Source organism: Camellia sinensis, chromosome 6, assembly GCF_055761805.1.
Source record: "Camellia sinensis isolate YWXY chromosome 6, ASM5576180v1, whole genome shotgun sequence".
NCBI lineage: Eukaryota > Viridiplantae > Streptophyta > Magnoliopsida > Ericales > Theaceae > Camellia > Camellia sinensis.
Genome location: NC_138966.1, coordinates 99,014,294 through 99,041,868, shown reverse-complemented (window position 1 = coordinate 99,041,868; position 27,575 = coordinate 99,014,294). Strand labels below are relative to the sequence as shown.

General features: G+C 37.9%; 1 protein-coding gene and 2 long non-coding RNA genes across 4 annotated transcripts; 2 read left to right on the top strand and 1 right to left on the bottom strand.

The window, feature by feature from the left end:
• Window positions 1-261: 261 nt before the first annotated feature.
• Window positions 262-26,802, top strand: LOC114256765 (uncharacterized). Of its 2 annotated transcripts, none has more exons than XR_003627320.2 (3): window positions 262-458; window positions 3,460-3,569; window positions 26,595-26,802. It is a non-coding gene; the product is annotated as an uncharacterized LOC114256765 (long non-coding RNA). The 2 variants fall into 2 exon arrangements; XR_003627321.2 differs by lacking the exon at window positions 26,595-26,802 and adding an exon at window positions 25,202-25,333 and having other exon boundaries at window positions 263-458.
• Window positions 14,889-26,037, bottom strand: LOC114256756 (7-deoxyloganetin glucosyltransferase). Its single transcript, XM_028196441.2, has 2 exons — window positions 25,171-26,037; window positions 14,889-16,094 (listed from the first exon to the last, which is right to left on the bottom strand). Exons 1-2 carry the CDS (start codon window positions 25,685-25,687, stop codon window positions 15,157-15,159), a joined length of 1,455 nt encoding a protein of 484 aa, XP_028052242.2. The 5' UTR covers window positions 25,688-26,037; the 3' UTR covers window positions 14,889-15,156.
• On the top strand, window positions 25,698-26,580 carry LOC145792790 (uncharacterized). Its single transcript, XR_014332689.1, has 2 exons — window positions 25,698-25,825; window positions 26,259-26,580. It is a non-coding gene; the product is annotated as an uncharacterized LOC145792790 (long non-coding RNA).
• Window positions 26,803-27,575: the final 773 nt, after the last annotated feature.

The window sequence follows — 27,575 nt, the reverse complement described above, 5'->3', positions numbered from 1 at the left end:
AATTTTATAGGAATGATGATACGTAAAGAATATTTTTTGTTTTTAATATATGAAATTTTTGAATGAATAAAATATATTTCATATTGTTCTGAATAGGCATTTCATCGAAAAATATTATTGAAATATAAATTTAATTTATTAATAATGTGTACTGTGAATATTAATGACGTGTAAATAGAAGTGCACTTTTTTTTTTCTTTTTTCTAAAGAGATTTGGCGACGGGTTCGGATTTCGTTGTCGCAACCACACCATGTTATGTGTATCTTAATTTTGCAACGGCGTCGTTTTAGTTGTAGTTTTTCTCCCTCACTGCTCTCTCTCTTTCTCAATCTCACACGTGCATCATCACCAGTCCTCACCTCCATTGCCGATCGACCACCACCGCCAGCGCCGCCACCTTCTTTGCTGATCGAACACCAACAACGTTCCTCTATCACCACCGCTAGCTACTTCTCAGGTTCTCTCTCTCTCTCTCTCTCTCTCTCTCTCTCTCTCTCGCGTCTCTACTTACTCACCGTATCTTTGTCATTTGGGCCACCGATTTTTCAAAATTTGTTGAGTTGAATCTGTTGGTGGCTTTATTTATTTATTTATTTTTAATTTTTTTTTATTATTATTTTTTTGTTTGAATATGTTGGTGGCTTATTCTGGTTTGAATCTGTTAGTGCCTCCATCTTCACTTGCCCACTAAGTGTTTGATAGAATGATTTGGAGTTTGGAGTGGCTCATTAGCAGAATGATATACACACATTATAAATTGCCCCAAAAACATTTTAATGTAAACATCTGAGTTCAACATGTTTGAGTTATTACCAAGTTAACAAGAAAACTAACATTGTTTATGAGAATTTAACATAGCACAAACGGAGTTAATTTACAAAAAAAAAAAAAAAAAAGGGAAAACTATTTTGTTAGTTTGCTACTTACGCTTTATATGGTAAATCTATTAAAATAGAAAGCAATCTTGATAAACTTTAATTGAATAGAACTTTTGTTTGTGTGTGTGAGAACACCAAGAAACGGACAACGAAACCCCCCAGCAGAGATGAAACCCTGATAGCTGAAGCTGGTACCCATTGAGTAGCTAATTTATTTATTTGTATTTTTAAGAAATTTACAATTGAAATGTAATATTTTGTCCCAAATCACACTGAATTGTATCTGATTAAAAAAGTAAAAATCACAGTGAATTGTATTTTCCCTTTCAATTTCCATAGATCTAATCCCTCTTTGATAATTGATACAGGTTGAATAAGATTGTAAATCCTCTGGAATTAGTGGTTGAGATCACTCATGTAGTGCATGGTTGTCAAATCGTGAATCGTATTGTGAATCAAAATCCTAATTTTATGAATTATAAATCGAACAGAATCAAGTCGTTAAGATTCAGTACACAGTCTAAAAAACAATGTTAAATAATCGTATATATAAAAAAATAATTATGAAACAACATGATTTTGTTATATGTTATAAAATAGTTCTTATATAAGGACATGACTACCCTTTTTAATTAGGAAGACATTGGCTTTATATCAAGAGATGTAGGTCCAAATCCCACAAACTATAAAATTATTCAAGAAGTATAATATAATTTTCCTTGACATTCAAAAAATGGAACTACAAACCCAATATGGGGTATATTAAGAGGGTATATTAAGTGAATATTTTGTTTTTTTAAAAATACCTCTTTTCAAGTGATCAAAATCATCTTTTTCCATTTAAACTCATAGAACTAGGTTAAGTTTGCCACCTAATTCCATCCCATTTGGTGTTCTTAACCTGCCCATTTTGAAGGATTAATAGTCCAATGAAATTATTTATTCGGTCTCGTTTTGCAAGCAAACATGAATTATGTGGAATCCGTGAAATTGCCAATTCAATCCCAACACCTAGGCTAGCAAACATGTGTAAAATGAGTTTTTGCACCTATCGTATTCCTAGGGCAAGCGAAAGCTGCCATGAGCGGCCCATAAGCTGAGCCTTTAAAGTAGACATTCCCAAATGGGTTTGTTATAGTTTTGGCCGAAAGAGTGGCAATATTTATGACCATAGAATTCACCCCAACTTGTACCAAATGTTGCTGTTTGTGGTTCAAGTTAGTGAACGACCACACACACTAAACCAAGACTAAAGTCATATAGTTAGCTACTCATAAAAATACCAACATTCGTTCTGAACCAACAATCCTACAAACATAATTGTACGACATAACCAAAAGAGTGACAATATTTTCTTCCTTATGGGGATTATTATTTTAAGGGTAAATTACAATTTACCTCCTTGAACTATAATCTTTTACTATTTGCCCCCCCCTAATATTTAAAACTCAAACACTTTGCCCCTTGGAAATATATGAAACCTAAAAGCCATAAATATACACTTCTATTATCCTATCTTCTTGTTTCTCCTCCGACATTTGACAGTTTGTGGAACATGTCACACTATCAACACTAATGGTACCATTGTTGCTCCTCCCCCCACCTACCCCCACCATCATCGCCCTTCACCCCACCCCTACCGTTAGTCTTCCTTTAACCTTTGGTTGACTGACAATGGCGTTTTCAGATTCTACTATAGTTACCCTCTATAGTCGGACCACCACACTGACCGACCCCTTTCACCTCCACCACCAACAACTAACCAAACACCCCACCCACATCAACCAATCTCTCTTTCACTGTACTTGGCCCCACCAAGCACCGTACCTCCCCGTACCACTGATCAGAATCCCTCTCCATCTCTTATATATATATATATATATATTTTTTTTGATAAATACCATCTCCATTTCTTGTATTATAGTGCCCCCCATTGCAAATCCCCCCTTTCTCCCCGCCATTACTGACCAACTAAATAATGAAGTGGCATCAAGGCTGAATAAAACCATTTCCCTCAACCAGGGCCCCGTTGGATCACCATTTTCCCTTCCATGATGACATGCCATTTCACACCATTCTCCCTCTCTATAGCCATACTCAGCCCAGGTCAAAACCATCCCTCTCTCTCTCTCTCTCTCTCTCTCTCTCTCTCGTTTTCAACTAACCCTAATTCACCATGGCTGTTGATACAAAGCTTGATAGAGGAAATAGGGAAAAGATACGAATGGGTTGAGATGGGATGCACAAAGGAGATGATCCGGAGCCTGTGGTTGAGATGCAATGCAGTGTATTGCCAGAGCAAATGGAGAAGGTAGGGATGTTTGATGAATATATAGTGCTTACATGTAATGTGTATAAGGTCAAAAGGTATATGCAATGTCTATACATGTGTATATGCAATGTGATATACAGTGTGTATATACGATGCAGTGTGTATATGCATTATGCAATGCATATGTGAATAAGGTTATATTTGGTTATAAAAGTTAAGAGTCAAGAGTACTTTAGTCCTAAATTCTCAGTTTTAGCATCACATGCTACTCACATGGTATAAATCCGTCCAAATATCTAATGGTGCAGTGACAGAAGGGCTTAGTATCACAAAATGGCACTTGGAGGGATCGATCCATCGGGTTTTAAAGGTTTAGAGGTGCAAAGTGCAAAAGGGTTACAACTCAAAGGGGTTTATCGTAAGTTTCCCCTGTTTTAAAATAATTTTTCACATATATCGTTGTCTCCTATTCTTGATTTATTTATTATTTGTGATATTATACATATATATATGTAATTGATAAATTGAAATTGAATTAACTGAATTGATTAATATAGGAGTTAGTAATTTTAATTGAGAGTTTCTTGTATTGGACCGCTCTAGGCATAAATGTGTGGTCTCCTTCTTTTCAGTGAGTGTCTTTGGTTTATTTCAGACTCTCTAAGCATATTTGTTTCTCAATTTCATATTTTCCTTATATTTGCATGGTATACTTGAAGCTTGGGTAACCAGCTTGGGGAATGATAGAATATCACCCCCTATTTATAAAAGAAGATTAGGGTTTACAAGAAATGCAATTTACAAGAAATGCAATTTACAAGATGATCCCTGAGTGCATAAAATGATTACAGTGATTACAGACAGACCCTAGTGTGCCTTTCGGCGAATATAATATGCTATCACTTAATATAATATGCTAACACTCCCCCTCAAGCTGGTGCGAAGATATCTCTCATGCCCAGCTTGCCTACGATGTCATGAAATGGTTTATTCCCAATTCCCTTGGTGAGAATGTCAGCAAGTTGTTCACCAGACTGGACAAAGGGAGTACAAATGATACCACTAGTGAGTTTCTCCTTAATGAAGTGGCGATCAATCTCAACATGTTTTGTCTTGTCATGTTGAACTGGATTGTGAGCGATGTTGATGGCGGCCTTATTGTCACAGTATAACCGCATGGAGTCCGTCTGATCAACACCTAGATCATGCAACAATAATTTGATCCATAAAAGTTCACACACACCTTGTGCCATAGCTCTAAATTCAGCTTCTGCGCTTGACCTGGCAACCACATTCTGTTTCTTACTCCTCCAAGTAACTAGGTTGCCGCCAACAAATGTGCAATACCCTGAAGTTGATCTCCTATCAGTTACTGACCCAGCCCAGTCAGCATCTGTATAGGCTTCTACACGAAGATGATCATACTTTGAAAAATACAGACCCTTACCAGGAGCAGACTTCAAATACCTCAAGATTCTCATGACAGCCTCAAGGTGAATCTGATGAGGAGCATGCATAAACTGACTAACTATACTGACATCAACAGCAATATCAGGACGGGAGTGAGAGAGGTAAATGAGCTTACCCACTAATCGTTGATAGCTCCCCCTATCCACAACTTCTCCTCCTTCATCATCCCCTAATTTCTGATTGGGTTCCAGTGGGTGGCACATGCCTTGCAGCCAAGCATCCCAGTTTCCTTCAACAGGTCATGCACATATTTTCTCTGTGAGATAAATATCCCATCCTTAGAGCGAGTAACTTCAATGCCCAGAAAATACTTCAAGCTGCCCAAGTCTTTGATTTCAAACTCTTTAGCTAAATATTTCTTCAACAGAGGTATTTCCCCACTATCATTGCCTGTAAGAACTATGTCATCTACATATACAATAAGTGCTGTAGTCTTACCGTGTGAGGAATGTTTCACAAACAATGTGTGATCTGCCTGACTTTGTTTGAAGCCATATTTAATCATAGCCAGAGTGAATCTCTCAAACCAAGCCTTTGGAGACTGTTTGAGACCATATAATGACTTCCGAAGTTTGCATACTTTGCCTTCTGTTTGATGATCCTCAAAACCCGGAGAAATGTCCATATATACTTCTTCTTCGAGGTCACCATGGAGAAAAGCATTCTTGACATCAAACTGATAAAGCGGCCAATCTAGATTAGCTGCTAGAGAGAGAAGTATTCTGACTGAATTCATTTTAGCCACGGGTGCGAAGGTCTCCTGATAATCAATGCCATATGTCTGAGTAAACCCTTTTGCCACAAGTCTTGCCTTGTAACGCTCAATAGACCCATCTGCTTTGTGTTTCACAGTATATACCCATTTACATCCCACAGGTCGTTTGCCCGGAGGTAACTCAGTCAATTCCCAAGTGCCATTCTTCCTAAGTGCTTTCATTTCCTCAATCATGGCTAGTTTCCATTCAGAGGTAGCAAGAGCATCCTGAAAATGGTTAGGAATGCTAACAGAGGAAATATTGGACACAAACGCTCTATATGAGGATGACAAATGAGAGTATGATACAAACTGTGAGATAGGATGTTGAGTACAAGATCTCACACCCTTCCTCTTGGCAATAGGAACATCAAGATCAATGGACTCGAGAGATTCAAAGTTACCTCGACTCTCATCAGAAGCAGGAGATGGCAGTGGGGTAGCAGAAACGGTCCCGTGTATCCAGTTAACTTGTTTTCTGTCTATGTCCCGGACATAAACATGCCCGTCCGTATTCTTGGTGACAGTGGGTTCTATAGTCCCAGTAGAAGAGGGGGGTTCAAGAACAACTGGTTCCACCATAGGAAGCACAGTAGTAGAGGGTGGTGCAAGAACAACTGGTTCCACCATAGGAGGCACAGGACTCACTTCACACCAAGGCTCCCCCGGAAATGAGGACGGTGACACCGGAGAGGACAAGAAATAGGACTGGGATTCAAAGAAAGTGACATCCATGGACACAAACCACTTACGAGACGAAGGGTGGTAACATTTATACCCATTTTGAGTAGGAGAGTAACCAAGGAAAACACACTTGAGGGAGCGAGGGTCCAACTTACCACGAGAGGGAGAGTGATTATGGACAAAACAGACACAACCAAATATTTTAGGAGGAATAGAAAACAAGGACTGAGAACCGAGGAGGACGTGAAGCGGAGCCTGTTTGGCCAAGACCTGGGTAGGGAGACGATTAATAAGATGGGCAGCGGTGAGAACAGCGTCGCCCCAATAGGGTCGAGGCACATGCATAAAAAAACACATGCACCGAGCCATGTCAAGAAGATGCCGATTCTTGCGTTCGGCCACCCCATTTTGTTGAGGGGTATTGGTGCAAGAGGTCTGATGGATAATGCCATGAGTAGAGAAATATTGTCCTAACCCAGAATCGATGTATTCCCCGCCATTATCAGAACGAAAGATTTTGATAGTGGCCCCAAACTGAGTACAAATCATCTTATGAAAAGTGCGAAACACAGAGAAAACCTCATTTTTATCTTTCATGAGATACACCCAAGTAGCACGAGAAAAATCATCAATAAATGTAACAAACCAGCGATGACCTTTCACAGACAGAACACGAGAGGGACCCCAAACATCAGAATGTATTAATGAAAAAGGAACAAAGCTTTTATTCAAACTGGGAGCAAAAGAAGCTCTATGTTGTTTTCCAAGTTGACAAGACTCACAAAGAAAGTCAGACACATGATGATTTGCGAAACTAGAAGGAAATAAATGCTTAAGTAAATGAAAGGAGGGATGCCCAAGACGCCGATGCCACAGCCATACATCAGCGGGGGTAGTAGAAGACGTGGTGGAAGAATAAGCAAGTTTGTCCGGTTGATCTAGGAAGTAGAGACCATTTGCTGCACTACCACTGCCAATCGTCCTCCCCGTGACAAGGTCCTGAAAAAGACAATGATCAGGAAAAAACGTCACACGACAATTCAAATCCTGGGTAAGACGACTTAAGGATAATAGATTAACAGAAAACTTGGGAACATGGAGAACAGAAGATAGATGTATGGTAGGAGTGACTTGGACTAAACCTTTGCCAGAAATGGAAGAAACAGTTCCATCGGCAATCCTAACTTTGTCCTGACCTGAAGAGGGCTTATAGACAGAGAAAAGATCAGCGGAGCCAGACATATGATCTGAGGCACCAGAATCAATAATCCAAGGCAAAGATGTATGACACAGGAAAGCACAAGGAGAAGATGCTAAGTTACCTGAGCGGGCAAAGGACGAGGAAGCGGTACTGAGAGCAGTAGAAGATCGGCGGTCCAACAATTGGCGCAAAGCATCCTCCAGCTCAGTATCAGAAGCTTGGGTAACATAAGTAGAAGTAGTATCAAGGGTATCAACGGCACTAGACTGATGAGCCCGGGAATAGGAACCACGTCCCCTAAATTGACCTGACCGACCTCCTCGAGAACCAGACCGATCACTGCGACCCCCGGATGGAGTCCCATGAAGCTTCCAACACGTCTCACGAGTATGCTGTGGCTTCTTGCAATAATCACAAAATACAGACTCCTTAGCAACAGACGGATGAGGCAGGCTGAGGCCATCTCGAGGAGTAGACAGTAATGCGGAACGGTCAGTAGAGACAGGGGACATCATAGCAGATCGGCGACTCTCCTCATTTTGTACATAGGAAAATGCCTCCTGAAGTGAAGGAAGAGTATCCATACTCAGAACTCGACCCCTAACTGGATCATACTCCACATTTAGGCCGGCCAAAAATTTAAAGACCCGTTCCCGTGCGATGAACTTCTTGTACCCGACAGAATCAGTAGGGCAAACGGGCTTATAGTCTTCCAGGTGATCAAGGCGTTTCTAGCCGTTGGTGAGGAAAGTGAAGTACTGGAGAACAGTTTGCTCCCCCTGAAGTGTGCTCTCAATAGAGCGGCGCAACTCAAATGCCTGTGAAAAATTCCCTTTGCGGGAATAGGTAACAGCCACAGCCTCCCAAACATCCTGGGCAGTCTCCATAGACAAGTAGCCCTCACCAAGTTCTGGAACCATCGAATGGATAAGCCAACTCATAATTAAAGAGTTGGTAATCTCCCATTGTTCATAACTTGAGTCAGTGGTACTAGGGGCCTGTATCCTGCCATCAACATATCCCATCTTCCCTCTGCTTTTCAAAAACATAGTCAAACTTTGGGACCATGCTAGGTAGTTCTGACCATTAAATAGAGAGGTGGTGATTTTCAGACTAGGGTTGGGATTCTCAATCATGGCAGTAGGTAGAATGGGACTCTCACTCTTTGGTGTTTGAGAAGAAGGGGACACACTGGTGGAATCTGTCATGGATACAATACTACCGAACCCGCAACACAACTAGGGGCAATCACAAACCTGGAAGGTGGTAGTGATATAACAGGCACAATGACCACTATAAAGATATAACAAAATTAAGAAACCATTTTTGTTTTTTGTTTTTTTTTTTTTGTTTTTTTGTTTTGTTTTTTTTTTGTTTTTGTTTTTGTTTTTTTTTTTTTTTGTTTTTGTTTTTTTTTTTGATTGATTTTTTTTTGATTGATTTTTTTTTTTATATTGATTGATTTATGTAGATATCAGGATATATACATATATTTATATATAAATATATATATATATATATATATCAGGCTATTTATATATATATATATATATCAGTATATATATATATATACTAGAGTCGGAGATCATACCACAGTGAGGACGACGAGGGACGACGAGTGACGAAGCTGAGGGCGACGAGTGACGGAGACGACAGAGGAGCTGAGGACGACGAGGGCGATGAGATCGACGAGCTGAGGAGAAGACGAAGACGAGCTGAGGACCTGAGGAGATCGACGAAGACGAAGCAGATGATCCACGAAGACGAAGCAGATGATCCAATCAGCTGATGAAGACGAAGCGGCTGATGAAGATGAAGCGGAGTGACGACGGTGGCTGAAGATCGATGAAGCAGATGATCCAACTAGGTACGGTTTTGAACCCTAACCCTAGAGGTGTAGCTCTGATACCATGAAGCTTGGGTAACCAGCTTGGGGAATGATAGAATATCACCCCCTATTTATAAAAGAAGATTAGGGTTTACAAGAAATGCAATTTACAAGATGATCCCTGAGTGCTATCCCTGAGTGCATAAAATGATTACAGTGATTACAGACAGACCCTAGTATGCCTTTCGGCGAATATAATATGCTATCACTTAATATAATATGCTAACAATACTTTCCTCATAATTTTTATTACCTTATTTTATTTGTACAAAAACTAATTTTTCTTTGAAAAAAAAAAGGAGATTGACTTTCTTAATACTTAATAGTATGCTTATTGAATGCACCTCTCTCTCTCTCTCTCTCTCTAAAAAACCTCTCTCTTTCTAAACCTCCACCCCGGGTCTCGCTGTTGGCCAGCCGGCCGTCGCCTTTGGCGATGGCGGTCGACTGGCCTCGCCTCTTTCGTGCATGATCGTTGTTTTCTATTTTAATAAACTTGAATCCCCATAGTTTTTCCATTTCTTTTTCAGTTCTGTTGGGTGTTTGGGGTGGGTTTCAGTCTTGGGGGGTTTCGATCATGGAAGGCGCCTTGAATATGGAAGGGTTGGATTTGTTTTGGAACTTCATTCGTGCGCTCCTACGCAAGTGGGAGTTTGAGGGGTGGATTTCAGTCAGATCTGTGGAGGCCGGCGTTGGGCCGATTAAAGAGTTGTTGGTCTTGGGGGAGTCCGGAGTGGGTGAAGTCCGGTGTGGGAGTTACGGCCATAGTGCGCAAGTAGCAGAACAGCAGATCGTGGGGGTTCTTGTTGGGTGTAAGTGTTTGTCTCGATGGGTGTCTCGATATTGGAAGTACTGCAAAGGGAGCAGTGCTACGGCGTGGGAGTTCCACCAGAGAATTCGAGTAGCAGCACAGCAGAACGGAAATGTCAGGCGTGGGAGAAGGCTGGTGGAAGGAGTTTCTTTAGGCGTGGGAGAAGGCAGGTCTGCCGGGTTTGTGCAGCGGTGGAGGCAAGGAGTTTTTCCGGCCATGTTGGCTATGGAGTTTTCCGGCCATGGAACGTCCAGTGTGGTAGATTACTAGTAGGAGTGTTAATGTGAAAGGAGAAGTCGGCAGGTGAGCGTTGTGCAAGGTTCTGGGCTGGCAAAGTTGTGCAGGGTTCTCCATGGCTGGCAGGTTCGGCGTGGGAGTGTAGCAGGCGTGGGTGTGTAGCAGCATATAGGTGAATAGACTAGTGTTGTCAGGCGTGGGAGTGTAGCAGGTGGCGTTGGGTGTTGTAGCAGCATAAGTGAATAGACTTAGTTTTAAAAAATAGCAAGTTGGCGTAGGGAGTGTAGCAGATTTGGATTTGGTGTTGGGTGTTGGCTGTGGCTTTGGGTTTTGTGGGCTAATTTTGTGGGGATTCATGTATTTTATTTTTTAGTTAAGTCCTTCTTAACTTTTTTTTTGTTTAAAAAAAAAAAAAAAGTGAGGCCAAGGGGTTGGTTGTATGGGTGCGAGTAGCAGTAGTAAGGGTATTTTATACTTTCCGAATCTCTCTCGATGCATGTCATCTTCCTGTACCTTTAATTTCATGTTGTTAATGAAATTTTTCTTTGCTGATCAAAAAAAAAAATGCTTATTGAATGCACAATACATTTGTGTTCTGTAAGCCCTTTTTGGAACTGTTTAATGATAATGCATGGACTAAGGTATAGTAGTGAATAAGATGAAGGAGCTAACAAATGGACATATGTAATCCTTTTTTCGAACTCATTAAGTTTAGGAGTACAGAAATTTACTATAGAATTGGATGCAAAAATATATATTAATTAGTAGAATTTTTAAAAATTGGATTCTAGTAACACATTTGTTAAAATCTTATATATTTTTATGTTTTTTTGCATATGATTCTGTGTTTAATTTTACGTTCCTAACAATCTTGTTTAGGAACGCATGTAGTTGGAAAATTATTTTGTTGCAGTTGTGATTTGTAATATTATCTTATCTTTATCTTTGCAATGAAGTCTTACGTTTTGTGCAAATGTAAAATTACTATTTGATTTTACATGGCTTTGTTCATTTTTTCCTCATACCAAAAGAGTAATGTTATACATAAATTAATTTTTCACTAGATTTTCTTACCACCAGACACAAAAGTAGTGAGGTCTATATTAATTAAGACATGTGGGATGTATTGTGTCTAGTGATAAAAAAATAAAAAATAAATTCGTTTATGTATAACATTTTTCATAATAAAATATTAAAAGCAATCGATTAGGCTTTACCATGTAAAATAAGTCAAAAGATTTGTAAAAATCAAACATGGTTAACACTGCATGAATCTAATAGAAGAGCTCGTTTACATTATATGCATATGCACAGCTAGCACCAAAAGAGAAAAAAAACAATAATATGTCCCTTTCGATTGTCAATGTTAACACTCTAACACTATAGTTTTATTTTGTTTTGTTTTCTCTATCCAACTCTAACACCATAGTTGAACACTGCAAAGTTTAAGGGTTAAACAGGCCAGGCAAAAAATATTTCCTCCAATGCTAGGGGCGTAAGAAGTGCCACCGGAATTGAATTGATTGCTCAAGATTGACTAAAATTTTAATTTTCATTTTTCATAATGTACGGTCTGCTTCGAGTTTGAAAATTTTACACCAAAACAAACTGAATCGATTGAAATATTATATTTAAATACTTTTATATTTTAATTTTGTAAGCATTAGAAGATAAGTGACTAATAATACACGTTTTACACCGGAATCGAATTGACCGCTCAATATTGACCGAAATTTCAATTTTCAGTCTATTTTTTATAATATGTGGTCTGCTTCGAGTTTGAAAATTTTACACCGATACAAACTGAACCAATTGAAATATTATATTTAAATACTTTTATATTTTAATTTCTTAAGCATTAGAAGATAAGTGACTAATAATATAAGTTTTGTAATAAAAGTTAGGGAGGGAGACACTTTTAGAGCAACTTTTGCCCTTTTTCTTCATTTATTCCAATGTGGAATTCTACAAGTTATTATAAGCCTTTTAAAACATCATGTGAATCCCTCCTCTACACCAAATTGACAAAATTTATAAAACTGGACCGCAGTATACGGTCTGTTTCGGTTCCTTAATCAACAAAATCGAAATATTTGGTTCAATACCAAACTTTCCCTCAACCTAGTCCGACCATACCGAACCACTTACACCCTTACACAATGCATTGTGACTAGCACCCATAGTTGAATCCACCAACTCTCAAGTAACCTGAGTATGCACCCTTACTATACAGACCGAGGCAAGCCCACTCGAGTGGTGCGTCAACTGAGCCCTAGAAGTAGTCATTTCCAAATGGGTTAATTAGAGTTCTGGCCTAAAGACTGGCAATATTTAGAATTGTGCCATCGACCCTGACATTTGCATTTGGTGCACCTAGTGGGACAGTTTGAGGTCTCTAAATGTATTGGTGAAGCGACCAAGCGCATTGACCCCGACATTGGGTCGGCGAGTTACCAACCTGGATAAAAGCCTATTTCTCTTGGGCGTTTGACTTGTGAAACCCGTAACTCATGCAACAGCCCTGACCCCATCTTGGAATCCAACTCCAAGAACACTTAGCTTCATCTTTTGTAGCCTCATTGCTCCATGTTCAAATCCTTGGACAATTGGGGGAAGTGGATTTGTACAGGTGAATAAACAACCTTCATTTACTATGAGGACATGGACAAGTTCAGAAGCTGATAAGACAAATTGTGAGGCTCAATTAATCAATTTTTCTAATCTCCAGCACAAGCAGGCCACAGATTTGATGATTACAGTGGAAGAAAGGGAGCAGAAAAGCAAAAGGAAAAGGAGTTTTTGAAAGGAAAATGAAGAGAGGGAGAGAGAGGGAGAGAGAGAGAGAGAGAGAGTTGAACAGGATTTAGGAAAGTCAAATAGGGAAAGAAAAGTTGGAGACAGAGGGACGATGTGAACACTTATTAATGTGTGTGTTTTTTTTTGTGCCATGAGGCAAGCATTCATTTGGTTACATCAGTCATTTGATGAACTAGATACTATACGACAGTAGCAAAACTGAACCCCCTTATTTTAACCATAACAAAAGTCAAAAAAATCATAGCTATGCAAAACAATAAGATTTATTTGAGACTTGATTTATTGTAAACTTGTAAGTTTACGTATAAGTCGCAGACAAGAAGCGCAATTATTCATACATGTAAATATAGCCTACTAGTTTTGTGTTATAGCTAGCACTTGTATGAATCCACCCATTCTGTTTGATAATTGGTACATGTTGAGTAGAATTATGAATCTCATGAGATAACGTGATGGGGTTACTAGTATGGTGTGTATTACGGCCCGTCAGTAAGTCACCAAGTTACCACTCCAGATACAAATCCAATTTACATGCAGAACCAACAAGGCTACGGACACAGAAATAGTATCACACAATATTGTTCAACCCTTATTATTGTTCAAAATTACTTTTTACATATATCCTTGTGTCTCTTATTTTTGGTTTATTTATTTTTTCTGATATTATGTGCATAAAATATACTTGATTGATATATTGAAATTGAACCAATTGGGCTAGCTCATTGTGTTTCTTAGTTTTATTCTTTTAACTGAGAGGTCAGGGCTCAATCACTGCCAAGGGAAATTATGGATTATTTATTCTCTATTCGAGGGTTTTCCTTTTGTTGTTTATTTCTTTCCTATTATGAGGCTCTATCTTGTAATGATTGTTAGTGTTGGTCTTGTAGCTATGTGTTGTTTGACTTTCTTATATAGTTGATTGTCGTTTAATGCAATTCTCCTAATATTTATAAATAATCTCCTACCGATTGAAAAAAAGAAAAAGAAAAAGAAAAAACTCTAGCCACAAACATGTTTGCCTCCATCTTTTTGGTGATCCATGATTGTATGATTAAAATTATAACAGGACAAAGATTTGAAGATAAAAGAGTTTGAGAATTGATAATCCGACTCGATGAGTTGAACAGTGGCATATAGCATTTTATTTTTTTATTTTGGGTAAATTACACTTTGCACCTTTGTACTTTGCACCAAATCTCACTTTGGCCCCTACACATGAAATCATAGTAGTAAACCCCTTGCACTTTTGGTCAAATCCCTCTTTAGTCCCTACATATGAAATTGTGATAGTCACCCCCCTGCACATTTACTCAAATCTCACTTTAGTCCCTACACAAGTGTTATTGTTCCTCTTTTGTTATTTCATTTTTAAATCTTTAACAAAACCCAGTCATGTGACAAAAATCTGACTACAAAATGAGGATAAAAGAGGAACATCATTCATGTTTCCTACCAATACATTTTGTCCTACATGATAAGCACATGAAAGAAATATAATACAGTAAATATGTTCGTATGGTAAAAGTTGGTACGAAAAGGCAAGTAGAGCTTTTGAAATAAAAAAAATGCAACAAAGAAATCAAAGAAAAAGAATGATGAATAGACAAAAGACTGTGTTACTGTGAAAAATAGAGTTTCGTGATTCCAATTTATGCAAAACCTTAGTTTATCTTCTTAATTGTTCACAATCTGCATTTTGTTTTAGCCTAATACAGTTATATTTTAATGTAATTTTGGGATAAAGTGTGTATTGGTGGAAAATATAGATGATTTTCCTTTTTTACTCTCATGTCGTAGTCACATTCTTATCACATGATTAGATTTTGTTAAAAATTTAAACAATTGAGTAACAAAAAACGGATATTGACACTTGTGTAGGGACCAAAGTGAGATTTTACTAAAAGTACAAGGGATTGACTGTCACAATTTCATGTGTAGGGATCAGAAGTGTAGGGGTTGACTGTCATGATTTTATGTGTAGGGGCAAAGGTGAGATTTGGTGCAAAGTGTAATTTACCCTTTTATTTTTAAATTCAATGCCAATAACAAACAATAACCCTTAAACAACCCATCCCAAAACAACACAACATATTGAAATGGGATGGACAAAACATAGTTGTAAACTAGGTTCATTCCAATTACTCTATTGTCTTGGAGGGAGAAGCAGTTGCTTAATCATTTTCTCTAGATTCAAAAAAGATGAAGCAGATGAACTTGCAGTGGCTTCTTCGGCCATTTTCCTCCATTCCATGGCCCTTTTCTTCATCTCCTTGCCCTTGTTTCCAGCCACCAACTCTCTCACAAGCTTCTCAACTTCATCTCTCTTAACATCATTGTCTATCTCTACCCCAATTCCCCACTTAGTGCAGCAGTACCAACAGTTGGTTTGTTGATCTCCAAAAAATGGCCAACAGATCATTGGCACTCCACTGGAAATGCTTTCAAGAGTGGAGTTCCACCCACAGTGAGTTAAAAACCCTCCGATAGACGGGTGGGCGATAACTTGCTCTTGTGGGCACCAACTTGCAAGTAGGCCTCTTTCTTTGGTCTCAGTCACAAACTCCGGTGGAAGAACTGCTGAGTCACCGGCAACAAGATCAGGCCTTATTATCCACAGAAAGGTCTGGTTGCTATTAGCAAGTCCCCAAGCAAATTCAGCCAGTTGATTTGCTGTCATTACAGTTATGCTTCCATAGTTCACATAAACAACAGAGTTAGGTTCTTTAGAGTTCAGCCATTCTATGCACTCAGGTGCTTCTCTCCACAGATTTGATCCCATGGACTTCAAACTATCATCCTTGATCTGATTTGCAAGTAAGTGTAAAGGTCCAATTGTGTAAATTGGAGGGGACATGGATGAAAGTGCGTCCAAAACTTCATGCTCCAATTCCTCAATTGTATTATAAATAATTGCAGAAGCTTTAAGAGCGATCTCAGTTCCATCCAACACAAATTTCAGCATGACATCATTATGGTCAGTGGATCGAATAAAGGTTGGGAAATCCTTAAGACGTATACCTTGCATACCAGGTATCCAATCTATAACCATATCCAAATACCCATTTGTGAGATAGCTCGGGTCTGCACATCACAATATTGGTAATGTCAACAGTTGAACACCCATGGCTAAAAACAAAAAGTGCAACACCAGACTGAAATTATATGTAGATATATAAATAATAACTTGGTATAACTATGTGCTCGTCATACTTGCTTATGCAGGGATGTACCTAATGGGTGAGTATGAGTCGTTTCGGTATGACTTGTTTAAAAAAAATCTCTAGAAAATTTCTTTAAATTCCTTAGTTCTTATGAAGCTTCTTCGGGGCTACATATCAATATAGGCAAAAGTGCCTATATCTATTCAAGAAGATCTCATATGCAAGAAAATTGGTCATCCAAAATGTTAGAGCCAAACCTAGAAACAAATCAACCTTGATCAATTCTAAATTTTTGGCCCTAGAACCGCATCAATTATCTTTTAAAACCGAGAAAATCCAATCCATACGAATTCAGGATTGTTTAGATTGTAGAAAAATTTGATATTAGATGATTGAATGTAACAATATTTATGGTAATAAATTATCACAACAAATTACGTAAACATGTGTTTGCTATTTATAAAAAATTTGTAAAATTTATTTTTATGTTCAAGTTAGCCTGAGGCCAACCAGAGAAGCAAATCGATTTGGTTATATTGGTCACTTTAAGACCCGGAATTGTGCAATGCCTTTCATGGACCAAACCAACCCATCCTATGAAAGCCGAGTTGGTTTTTTTCACAGGTTTTTCGCATCATTTGCCCACCCCTATTTTGGCTGGGGCAACACCACAAGTTTCAAACCTCTCTTATTGTAGTAGTATTAGTTTATAATATTTTCAAATTGGAAAAATAATATTATTAATATTGTAGACCTTAGTTTATAATATATTCATATACATTAATGTATAATTTTTTTTGATTGCATATACATTAGTATATATATAATTAAATTACATATATATTCATCCATAAATTTTGAGTGCAAATTTTAGTTTGCCCCCATGGTTTGAGCAAGGATCCTCTAGAGTGATTTTTCTCTAAAGTTTCCTAGAGTGTTACATTGTGTGTTTGAGATTTACTGGCAAGTCACATCAATTTTTCTGATGTAACTTACCAGTAAATCTCAACCACACTGTCACGCCCCAAGCTCCGTGACAACGCCGCACACTCATTTAAGTGAGCATGCAAGGCTAAGAATCCAACACATAACCAACAATGTAAAATACTCAAATTAAATCCTTAAATATCATAATGCTAAAAACCATACAAATAGATAATTCTTATCATATGAAATTGTCCACCAAGTCCACTAATAAAAATAATAATAATAATAATAATGATCCAAATACTCAAATCATAGTCCTACTCTCGGTACTCCCACAAGTAAAAACCCTGCACAGCTCTACTCCTCAGAATCTGAAAAATAAAATAAGGGTAAGCTAGACAGCCCAGTAAATAACCAACCATCACTATTAGCTGGATCAAGTATACAAAAAAAATAGTCGATAACCAATAGATATATTTTTTGCTACCATTCAATAAATGAATAATTATTTTGTAAGATGGTTTCGTAGTTGAAAATAAACAGTGTAGCAATACATTTTAATTGAAAAGACAATGAGGTAATTCGATGAAATTTCGTTGTTCAAAATTGATGGTTCGATATTCAAATGGTTCAATGATGCAATTCACAAAACCCAAGTCTTGGTGACTACGGTCACTTAGCCCGTGACAAGGCCCAGAACCACACATAGGCCGGTGGTAAAGCCCCAAAAGAAACTAGTTTCTGTGCCAATAAATAACCCCCATTGGCTAGGGTCCAAATCATAGTCAGACTAGAGTGATGTTCAAAATTCAAACAATACACAACTTTCAAATAAAACATTCGATATTTTCAGAATAAATGTTTAGTACAATTTTCAAAATAGTTTCATCAAATATTCAAATAATTTTCATAATAATATTCGATGTTGTTTTATACTTGACCCATATTTTATTTTAAGAGAACATGAAGGATATAAATAAATATTTATGATTTTAAACGATTCGATAGGAATAAAAATGAACCAACAGTGATAGAGGGTTACTTACCTCAAACGCTTAGAAATAACACTCCAACACCAACTCCAAACACCCAATTTCACCACTTCAATCACACAAACCTATTAAATAAAACTTCAAATAAATTAATATTTTTTTACATGTTACAAACACTCACAAAAGCACCACTATATTAGATTAATGTATTACTTTAATATTCAAGAGATCAAACCATTCAACCCAACTTTATAGCCAAACACACCTTTACCCATGATACAAAACTCCATTGTTTCTATTACCCATCCAAAGTTACACTTACACATTGCACCCAATTCTCAAAACCTAAGTAGGCACCTATAGATCTTCCAAATCTCCTTAATGCATTGATTGTTAAATTCCTCAACATAAACTTAATAATTAACAGTAAAGACAGATTTTACCTTAACCAATGGGTGTCCCAAAAATCACCAACGTGCTGCCTTCAATCCCTATTGTAGCCTCACTTGAACCTCTCTTCTCTTTTTCTTTTCTTTTTTTCTTTTACCTTCTCAAACCCTAGCCGCCTATGGAGCAATTCATAGCCTCTGTTTTGTTTGTTTTCCAAGACTTAAAGCCACAATAGGTGGGCATATTAACCTAATTTCACAAAGTTACAAAATTACCCATCTAAGTAATAGGAAATATAATGCCATCTCATAACTAATTCTTTGATATTAATAAATGACCCATATAAATTAATTTAATTACTAATCTATCCAATAAAATAATCCTACACACAACTTGGGTTTTACATTCTTCCCCTCTTAAAAGAAATTTCGTCCTCGAAATTTGACATACCTGTAGTCTCAAAAAGTTGTGGATACTTTTGTCTTATTTCATTCTCAAGTTCCCAAGTAGCTTCTCTCTCCAAGTGATTGCTCCATTGAACCTTAACGTAGTGGATGACTTGACGCCTCAAAACCTGCTCCTTCTTATCAACAATTCTTACAAGGTGTTCTTCATAGGTCAAATCCTCCTTAAACTACAACGGTGCATAATCAATCACATGATTGGGATTCGGTATATACTTCCTCAACATCAAAACATGGAAGACATTATGAACTCCAACTAGTGAAGGTGGTAGGGTAAGTCTGTAAGCTACCTCTCCAATTCGATCTAAAACCTCAAATGGTCCAATAAATCTAGGACTCAATTTACCACGAACACCAAACCTCATTACTCTTTTCATAGGAGACACATTAAGGAACACATGGTCTCCAACCCCAAACACCAAATCGCGTCTCCTGTTGTCTACATAACTTTTCTGTCTACTCTCTGCAGTGCGAAGTTGCTCTCTAATAAGATTGATCTTGTCCACTGTTTGTTGCACAATCTCAGGCCCTAACAACTTTCTTTTGCCTACATCATCCCAACAAATAGGTGATCTACATTTTCGTCCATATAAAGCCTCATATGGTGCCATTTGAATGCTCGCATAATAACTATTATTATAAGAGAATTCCACTAAGGCCAAATGCTCATCCCAAGAACCTCCAAGATCATTAATGCAGGCCCTCAACATGTCTTCAAGAGTCTGAATAGTTCTCTCTAACTGTCCATCACTTTGAGGATGAAAGGTCATGCTAAAATTCAAACTAGTATCCAAAGCTGTATGCAAACTCCTCCAAAACATAGATACAAATCTGCTATCTTTATCAGACACTATGGTCACTGGAATACCATACAACTTCACAATCTCCTTGATATACAATTTTGCAAACCTCTCTAAGGAGAACCCTACCATAAAAGCTAGAAAGTGAGCAGATTTGGTCAATTGATCAACAATAACCCAAATAGCATTGTTACCACCTTAGGTCCTAGGCAACCCCATCACAAAATCCATGGTAATATATTCCCACTTCCACTTGGGAATAGGAAGAGGTTGTAACTTACCTGTAGGTCTCTGATGTTCAACTTTCACCTGTTGACATACCAAACCTTGAGCAACATACTGAGCAATTTCCCTCTTCATATTATTCCACCAAAAGTTCATCTTCAAGTCTTTATACATTTTAGCGCTCCCTGGATGTACAGTATACCCTGAACTGTGAGCTTTTCTCAGGATTTCTCTCTTGAGCTCTAAATCATTAGGCACACACAACCTCTCTCCAAATCTCAAGGTTTCATCTTTATGCATACCAAATTCCATCTATAGCCCTATTTCCATTTCAGCCTTAAGTTTTGCAACTGAGGATCTTTTCCCTGAGCATCTTTAATTCTATCAATCAATGTGGGTTGAACTCTAAGGTTTGCCAACTGCACTCCATGGTTATGCCATCTAATCTTGATATTCAACCTTTGCAAGTCCTCCAAGATATTCTTTTGGTTAATGATCAAGGTAGCCAAATTATTCAGGGTCTTTCTACTCAAGGCATCAGCCACTGCATTGGCTTTTCTTGGATGATAATTGATAGTCAAATCATAGTCCTTTAATAGCTCCAACCATCGCCTTTGCCTCATATTTAATTCTTTTTGAGTGAAAATATACTTCAGACTTTTATGATCAATGAATATCTCACATTTTACCCCATACAATTAGTGCCTCTAGATTTTCAATGCAAACACCACTGTAGCCAACTCCAAATCATGCGTATGATAATCTGCTCATATGGCTTCAACTGCCTAGACGCATATGCCACTACTATATCGTTCTACATCAGGACACAACCCAAGCCTATCTTCGATGCATCACAATAGATGGTAAAACCTTCATCTCCGGACGGAACTATAAGTACTAGAGCACATACTAATCGACTCTTTAGATCCTGGAAACTCTTCTCACAATCATCAGACCATTCAAATTTAACCCCTTTTTGTGTTAAACGAGTCAAAGGCATAGAAATTCGAGAAAATCCTTTAACAAACCTTCTATAATATCCTGCTAAACCCAAGGCACTACGAATTTCAATGACACTAGTAGGCCTATTCCACTCTACTACCGCCTTACTTTCTTGGGGTCAACAGACACCCCGTCTTTAGATATCACATGACTCAAAAAAATGATACACTCTCCAGCCAAAATTCACACTTCTTTAATTTAGCAAATAATTTATTCTCCCTTAATAACTGCAACACTATTCTCAGATGTTCTTCGTGCTGCTATTTACTCTTTGAGTACACAAGAATGTCATCAATAAAAACTACCACAAATTGATCTAAGAATGGTTTAAATACTCTGTTCATTAAATCCATAAAAGCTGCAGGCGTATTGGTTAACCCAAACGACATCACTAAAAATTTATAATGCCCATACCTAGTTCGGAAGGCTGTCTTAGGTATATCTTCCGCTTTAAACTTCAACTGATGATATCTAGAATGAAGGTCAATCTTAGAAAAGACTTATGCTCCTTGCAATTGATCAAATAGGTCATTTATCCTAGGCAAAGGATATTTATTTTGAATTGTCACCTTGTTTAACTCTCGATAATCAATGCAAAGGGAAAACTACCATCCTTCTTTTTCACAAATAAAACGGGCACACCCTAAGGAGAAACACTAGGCCTAATCAAGCCCTTATCTAGTAACTCTTATAATTGTTCCTTCAACTCTTGCCCCTGATTTCCTTCGACTGCTTGAGAACCACTACCAATATTAGTCACATTCCCTTGCCGATTGTTATTACCAGTCCGTCGATTCGTTTGACCCTAGCGTGTATTCCTAGCCATATTTGCCAATGTCTCCTCATGTTCCGTTGCAACCTATATGCATCAATAATAAAACCTCATCTTATTCTATTCTAAAGTCCCTATAACACGTAAATAAAATTAACATTTTACCAAATTATAAGCGTTCCCAATCCTACATCTACCCAATCTCACCACTATTCTATACCAACTTTTAAAATCACAACCTGGCTCTGATACCATAAAATTGTCACGCCCCAAGCTCCGTGACAACGCCGCACACTCATTTAAGTGAGCATGCAAGGCTAAGAATCCAACACATAACCAACAATGTAAAATACTCAAATTAAATCCTTAAATATCATAATGCTAAAAACCATACAAATAGATAATTCTTATCATATGAAATTGTCCACCAAGTCCACTAATAAAAATAATAATAATAATAATAATGATCCAAATACTCAAATCATAGTCCTACTCTCGGTACTCCCACAAGTAAAAACCCTGCACAGCTCTACTCCTCAGAATCTGAAAAATAAAATAAGGGTAAGCTAGACAGCCCAGTAAATAACCAACCATCACTATTAGCTGGATCAAGTATACAAAAAAAATAGTCGATAACCAATAGATATATTTTTTGCTACCATTCAATAAATGAATAATTATTTTGTAAGATGGTTTCGTAGTTGAAAATAAACAGTGTAGCAATACATTTTAATTGAAAAGACAATGAGGTAATTCGATGAAATTTCGTTGTTCAAAATTGATGGTTCGATATTCAAATGGTTCAATGATGCAATTCACAAAACCCAAGTCTTGGTGACTACGGTCACTTAGCCCGTGACAAGGCCCAGAACCACACATAGGCCGGTGGTAAAGCCCCAAAAGAAACTAGTTTCTGTGCCAATAAATAACCCCCATTGGCTAGGGTCCAAATCATAGTCAGACTAGAGTGATGTTCAAAATTCAAACAATACACAACTTTCAAATAAAACATTCGATATTTTCAGAATAAATGTTTAGTACAATTTTCAAAATAGTTTCATCAAATATTCAAATAATTTTCATAATAATATTCGATGTTGTTTTATACTTGACCCATATTTTATTTTAAGAGAACATGAAGGATATAAATAAATATTTATGATTTTAAACGATTCGATAGGAATAAAAATGAACCAACAGTGATAGAGGGTTACTTACCTCAAACGCTTAGAAATAACACTCCAACACCAACTCCAAACACCCAATTTCACCACTTCAATCACACAAACCTATTAAATAAAACTTCAAATAAATTAATATTTTTTTACATGTTACAAACACTCACAAAAGCACCACTATATTAGATTAATGTATTACTTTAATATTCAAGAGATCAAACCATTCAACCCAACTTTATAGCCAAACACACCTTTACCCATGATACAAAACTCCATTGTTTCTATTACCCATCCAAAGTTACACTTACACATTGCACCCAATTCTCAAAACCTAAGTAGGCACCTATAGATCTTCCAAATCTCCTTAATGCATTGATTGTTAAATTCCTCAACATAAACTTAATAATTAACAGTAAAGACAGATTTTACCTTAACCAATGGGTGTCCCAAAAATCACCAACGTGCTGCCTTCAATCCCTATTGTAGCCTCACTTGAACCTCTCTTCTCTTTTTCTTTTCTTTTTTTCTTTTACCTTCTCAAACCCTAGCCGCCTATGGAGCAATTCATAGCCTCTGTTTTGTTTGTTTTCCAAGACTTAAAGCCACAATAGGTGGGCATATTAACCTAATTTCACAAAGTTACAAAATTACCCATCTAAGTAATAGGAAATATAATGCCATCTCATAACTAATTCTTTGATATTAATAAATGACCCATATAAATTAATTTAATTACTAATCTATCCAATAAAATAATCCTACACACAACTTGGGTTTTACATTCACAATGTAGCACTCTAGGAAACTTTAGGAAAATTTCACTCTAGAGGATCCTTGGTGCTATGGTTTAGAACTTGTGCAGAGGACTTCATTGTTATTTGGAAATAAACATACAAGCTTCCGTGGTTTGTGAAATAAAGTGCATTGTTAATTTTTAAGACAAATATCCTTTATACACCTTAAAATTTACAGGAACAAAAAAAACTTTATTTCTTGTTCCCGTCTCTACTGTTCTATGCCTTCTACTCCCTCTCTCTGTCTCTCTCCCACATCCTCTCCAACCCCTCCCACATCCCACACCATAATTTGTACTCCCTCCTGCATCTCCCGGCAGCCCAACCTCTCTCTCCCACCACCACCGCCCTACAAAATAATCTCAAACTTCATGAACTTTAATGGCCAACAATAAAACCAATACACAGAGTGCTACACTAGCATATGGTTAGCTCATAGATTGGTTGTCCAAATCTAGAACTTTTTTGATGCTTATATATGCCTTTTCTAAATTATTTTACTAGATTTTTGATCAATTGAGTGGTTGGGTCAGTGGGACTGGGACATTGGTTAAAGTTTGGATATGTGATAAATTTTTGGTCTGCTATATATGGTATCTATATTTATAATATAATAGACGGAATAATTCTTTAGGTTGTGTGCATAATCATATTTGGACAAAGAAACATATCTGTGTAGGGATTGACCCAAGCCTATGGTGCCCACCCCACCCATCAATGCCAAACCAACCATCGTTGGAGTTCCTTGTGATCAGCTTTGTCGTGGTGGGTTTGCTGTTCTGATCTTCATCCCCCCTGCCCAATGTTCCTATCATGTTTGTATGTTAGGGAAAAAAAACAAAAAAATTCCCTTGGTGAAAGCTTGGCTGGGTGGGGTTAATTGAAGTTGTGTATTTGTTTTGGTGAGCGATGGTGCTTTGTGTGTGAATGTATGTAATTATAAGGGCAAATTACATATACACCCCTCGAGGTTTGACTAAATTACAAATACCCCTGAGGTTTGAGAAATTACGAATTCCCCCCTGAATGCTATATTTGCATAAGAAATTAGGGGGTAATTTGTTATGAAATATAAACCTCAGGGGGTAAATTGTTATGAAAATACAAACCTCAGGGGGCGGGATGTAATTTCCGAAACCTCAAGGGGTATCTGTAATTTAATCAAACCTCGAGGGGTGTATATGTAATTTGCCCTAACTATAACTATGTAGAGGTGGAAGAAGACGTGGTTATTTGGTTAAATTTACAGGTGCCGTTAGCAGAAGCTAATGGTGCACTTTGGTTTTCTTATTTCTAAAATGACGGGGTCATTCACAATGGGGTGAAGTGAGATTTGCCTGTGTTAAAATTCTCTATTTGTCACTGCTTGCATATATACATGTACTCGTATAAACATGAAATATACATGTGTGTGCATTTGTTTATGTATGTAAGTATGCTTATAGTTACTACCTTTGAGTGGTATGATACCCTTGTCGATTAGATTGCAGTATTGAAGGTAACCCATGAAACTACAAGCACTGGCTGTCCACAAAAAAACATGGGGGATGCCTAGTTCTTCAGCAGCGGTGAATGTGAAGAACATGGAGGAGTCAGAGACTATGCAAGTGACCGGTGGGACGTTCAATCCAACATTGTCATTGAGTTTGGAGATGAGGTCTTTAAAGGGAGCTAAGCAGTGTTTGGAGGTGGACTCACAGAGGGAGGGGATGTCTTGGGTGGCTTCGGAATCGGATTCCTGGAGGCCGTCAGGTATGGTCTCAAAGCGGAAGGAGGGGAGGCCGTTGAGTGAGTCAGGGCCTTGGGATTTGAGGAGGCGTTTGTGGTTGAACTCTGTGTTCACAAAGGTTATATGGAAGCCTTTGTAATGGAGGAGTTTGGCTAGTTTTAGCATGGGGTTGATGTGGCCTTGAGCTGGGAATGGTATACAAACTGCATGAGGCTTCTCTAACATGGATCTGGAAGCCATTCTCTCTCTCTCTCTCTCTCTCTCTCTCTCTCTCTCTATGGTGGGATTAATGCTTATGGCAAAGAGAATATGGAAATAGTTTTATAGCCCAGCAAAGAGGTTCAACTCTCTCTCAAGCTAGTCTTCTTAGCCTTCCAGGTTTGAAGATTTAAGAAAGTGTTTGGATTTCTATTCTGTATCCCTTCCTTTACCATCTCATCACAACTAATTATTTTACACAATATTTCAAATTAATCAAGTAGCAAAAAATTTTATAATTGATTTACATCGATTCAACTTTCTTGAGAGAGAGAATTTTGTTTACTTAATGGGTGTTGTACTTGTTTATTTTTTAAAAGCACTACGTAAATATTTTAAAAGTAGTATTTCAAAAATATTAAATAGTTTTTCTCACATGATCAATGCAATCTTGTCGTTTCAAGAGAGACCCAAAGGGCAATTTGCCGTCCAACAAGAAATGCCATAAGCTAAGACAAAACGCCAACTTGCTTTGATTTTTTAATAAATAAAAATATACAAATAATAAATTGACTTGATATGTAATAATATAAAATGTTGTGTCCAATGGTAGTGTATAAGACCGAGGAGCTGACATGTGCATCGATGCAATCCATATTTTGGATTCAATGAGGGATTTGGATCCTCTCCTGCAGTCTCCCGTCCAGCACTGTTCAGTAGTTTTAACGAGATTGTGACACGTCGCCAAGAAGCAATCCAAAAGGCTAGAAGTTGCCACGTTGCAGAGAATGATATGTGTTTAGTAGAACGGCGTGGTTTTGGGTCCACGTCGTTTTTAAGGGATAGCTCTATTGATGTGTTTGTGTTTGTTGGTGTGTTGTCTCGTACACTTTCAAACAAATTTCCAACTAAAAGTAATAAACTTTTCTCTCTTTTTGTTCTTGCTTAGTGTACAGATCACAGATGCCTTTGGACAAATGACCATGGTGGTTTTGGGTTGATTCCAGTTGAAATGTTTGATTCAACAACCGAAAAAAATCAGAGTAATTTGTGAAAGTGATGGAATTTGTGAAATGTTGAAACCAAATTGTGAGAAGTTCTGGTTGCAGAATCTCTACCACCAAAAATGGTATCGTTCTCTTTGTTAGTGTATAATTGTTTAGTGTATCATTGTCTAGTGCATAATTGTTTAGTGTATAATTGTTAATAGTATAGTGCATAATTGTTTAGTGTATCATTGTCTAGTGCATAATTGTTAATAGCGTATAATTATTAACTTTAACTTTAGCTTTATTCCTTTAGATTTAGGCCTTATGTTTTCGGTGGTCTTTGGCATACAATGCACTATCTTTCTCTCTATAAAAAGAGAGTGCATTCTCTTTGTAATTCATAATACATTTTACAGACAAACATAACAATTGTCTCTCTCTCTCTCTCTATTCTCTCTCTCCCTTTCTCAAATTATTATTTCATGGTATCAGAGCCCAGTGTTACATTTCTGGCAATTTGTAATTTTGGTGTTTAGTCCCATACACAGTGGCACTACATCAAACCACTCGGAATTTCCTCACGATTCCAACGGCACCAAACCCGGCCTCAGGAAACCTTCTACGCGCCCACACGCGCCTCCGTTGTCCACTGCGCGTCACCATTTCCGCCACCACTCTCACACGCGCCTGAACGCGCCATCAGTTGTTTGTCACTTCTGACACGCGCCCACACGACCCACGGTTGACGTCAGACCATACGCCGCGCCTGCTACTGTGCGCCCCTCGTGCGCCGTTTCACTACTGTGCACCTGCGTGCGCCGAAACCACTACCGTGCGCTGCGTCTGCGCCTGACCGCTATCGTGCACCACCGCTTCCTGCTAACGTGTTCCTTCCTGCACTCTGCTAACGTGCGCCGCTGACATCTTGCTGACATCATCTC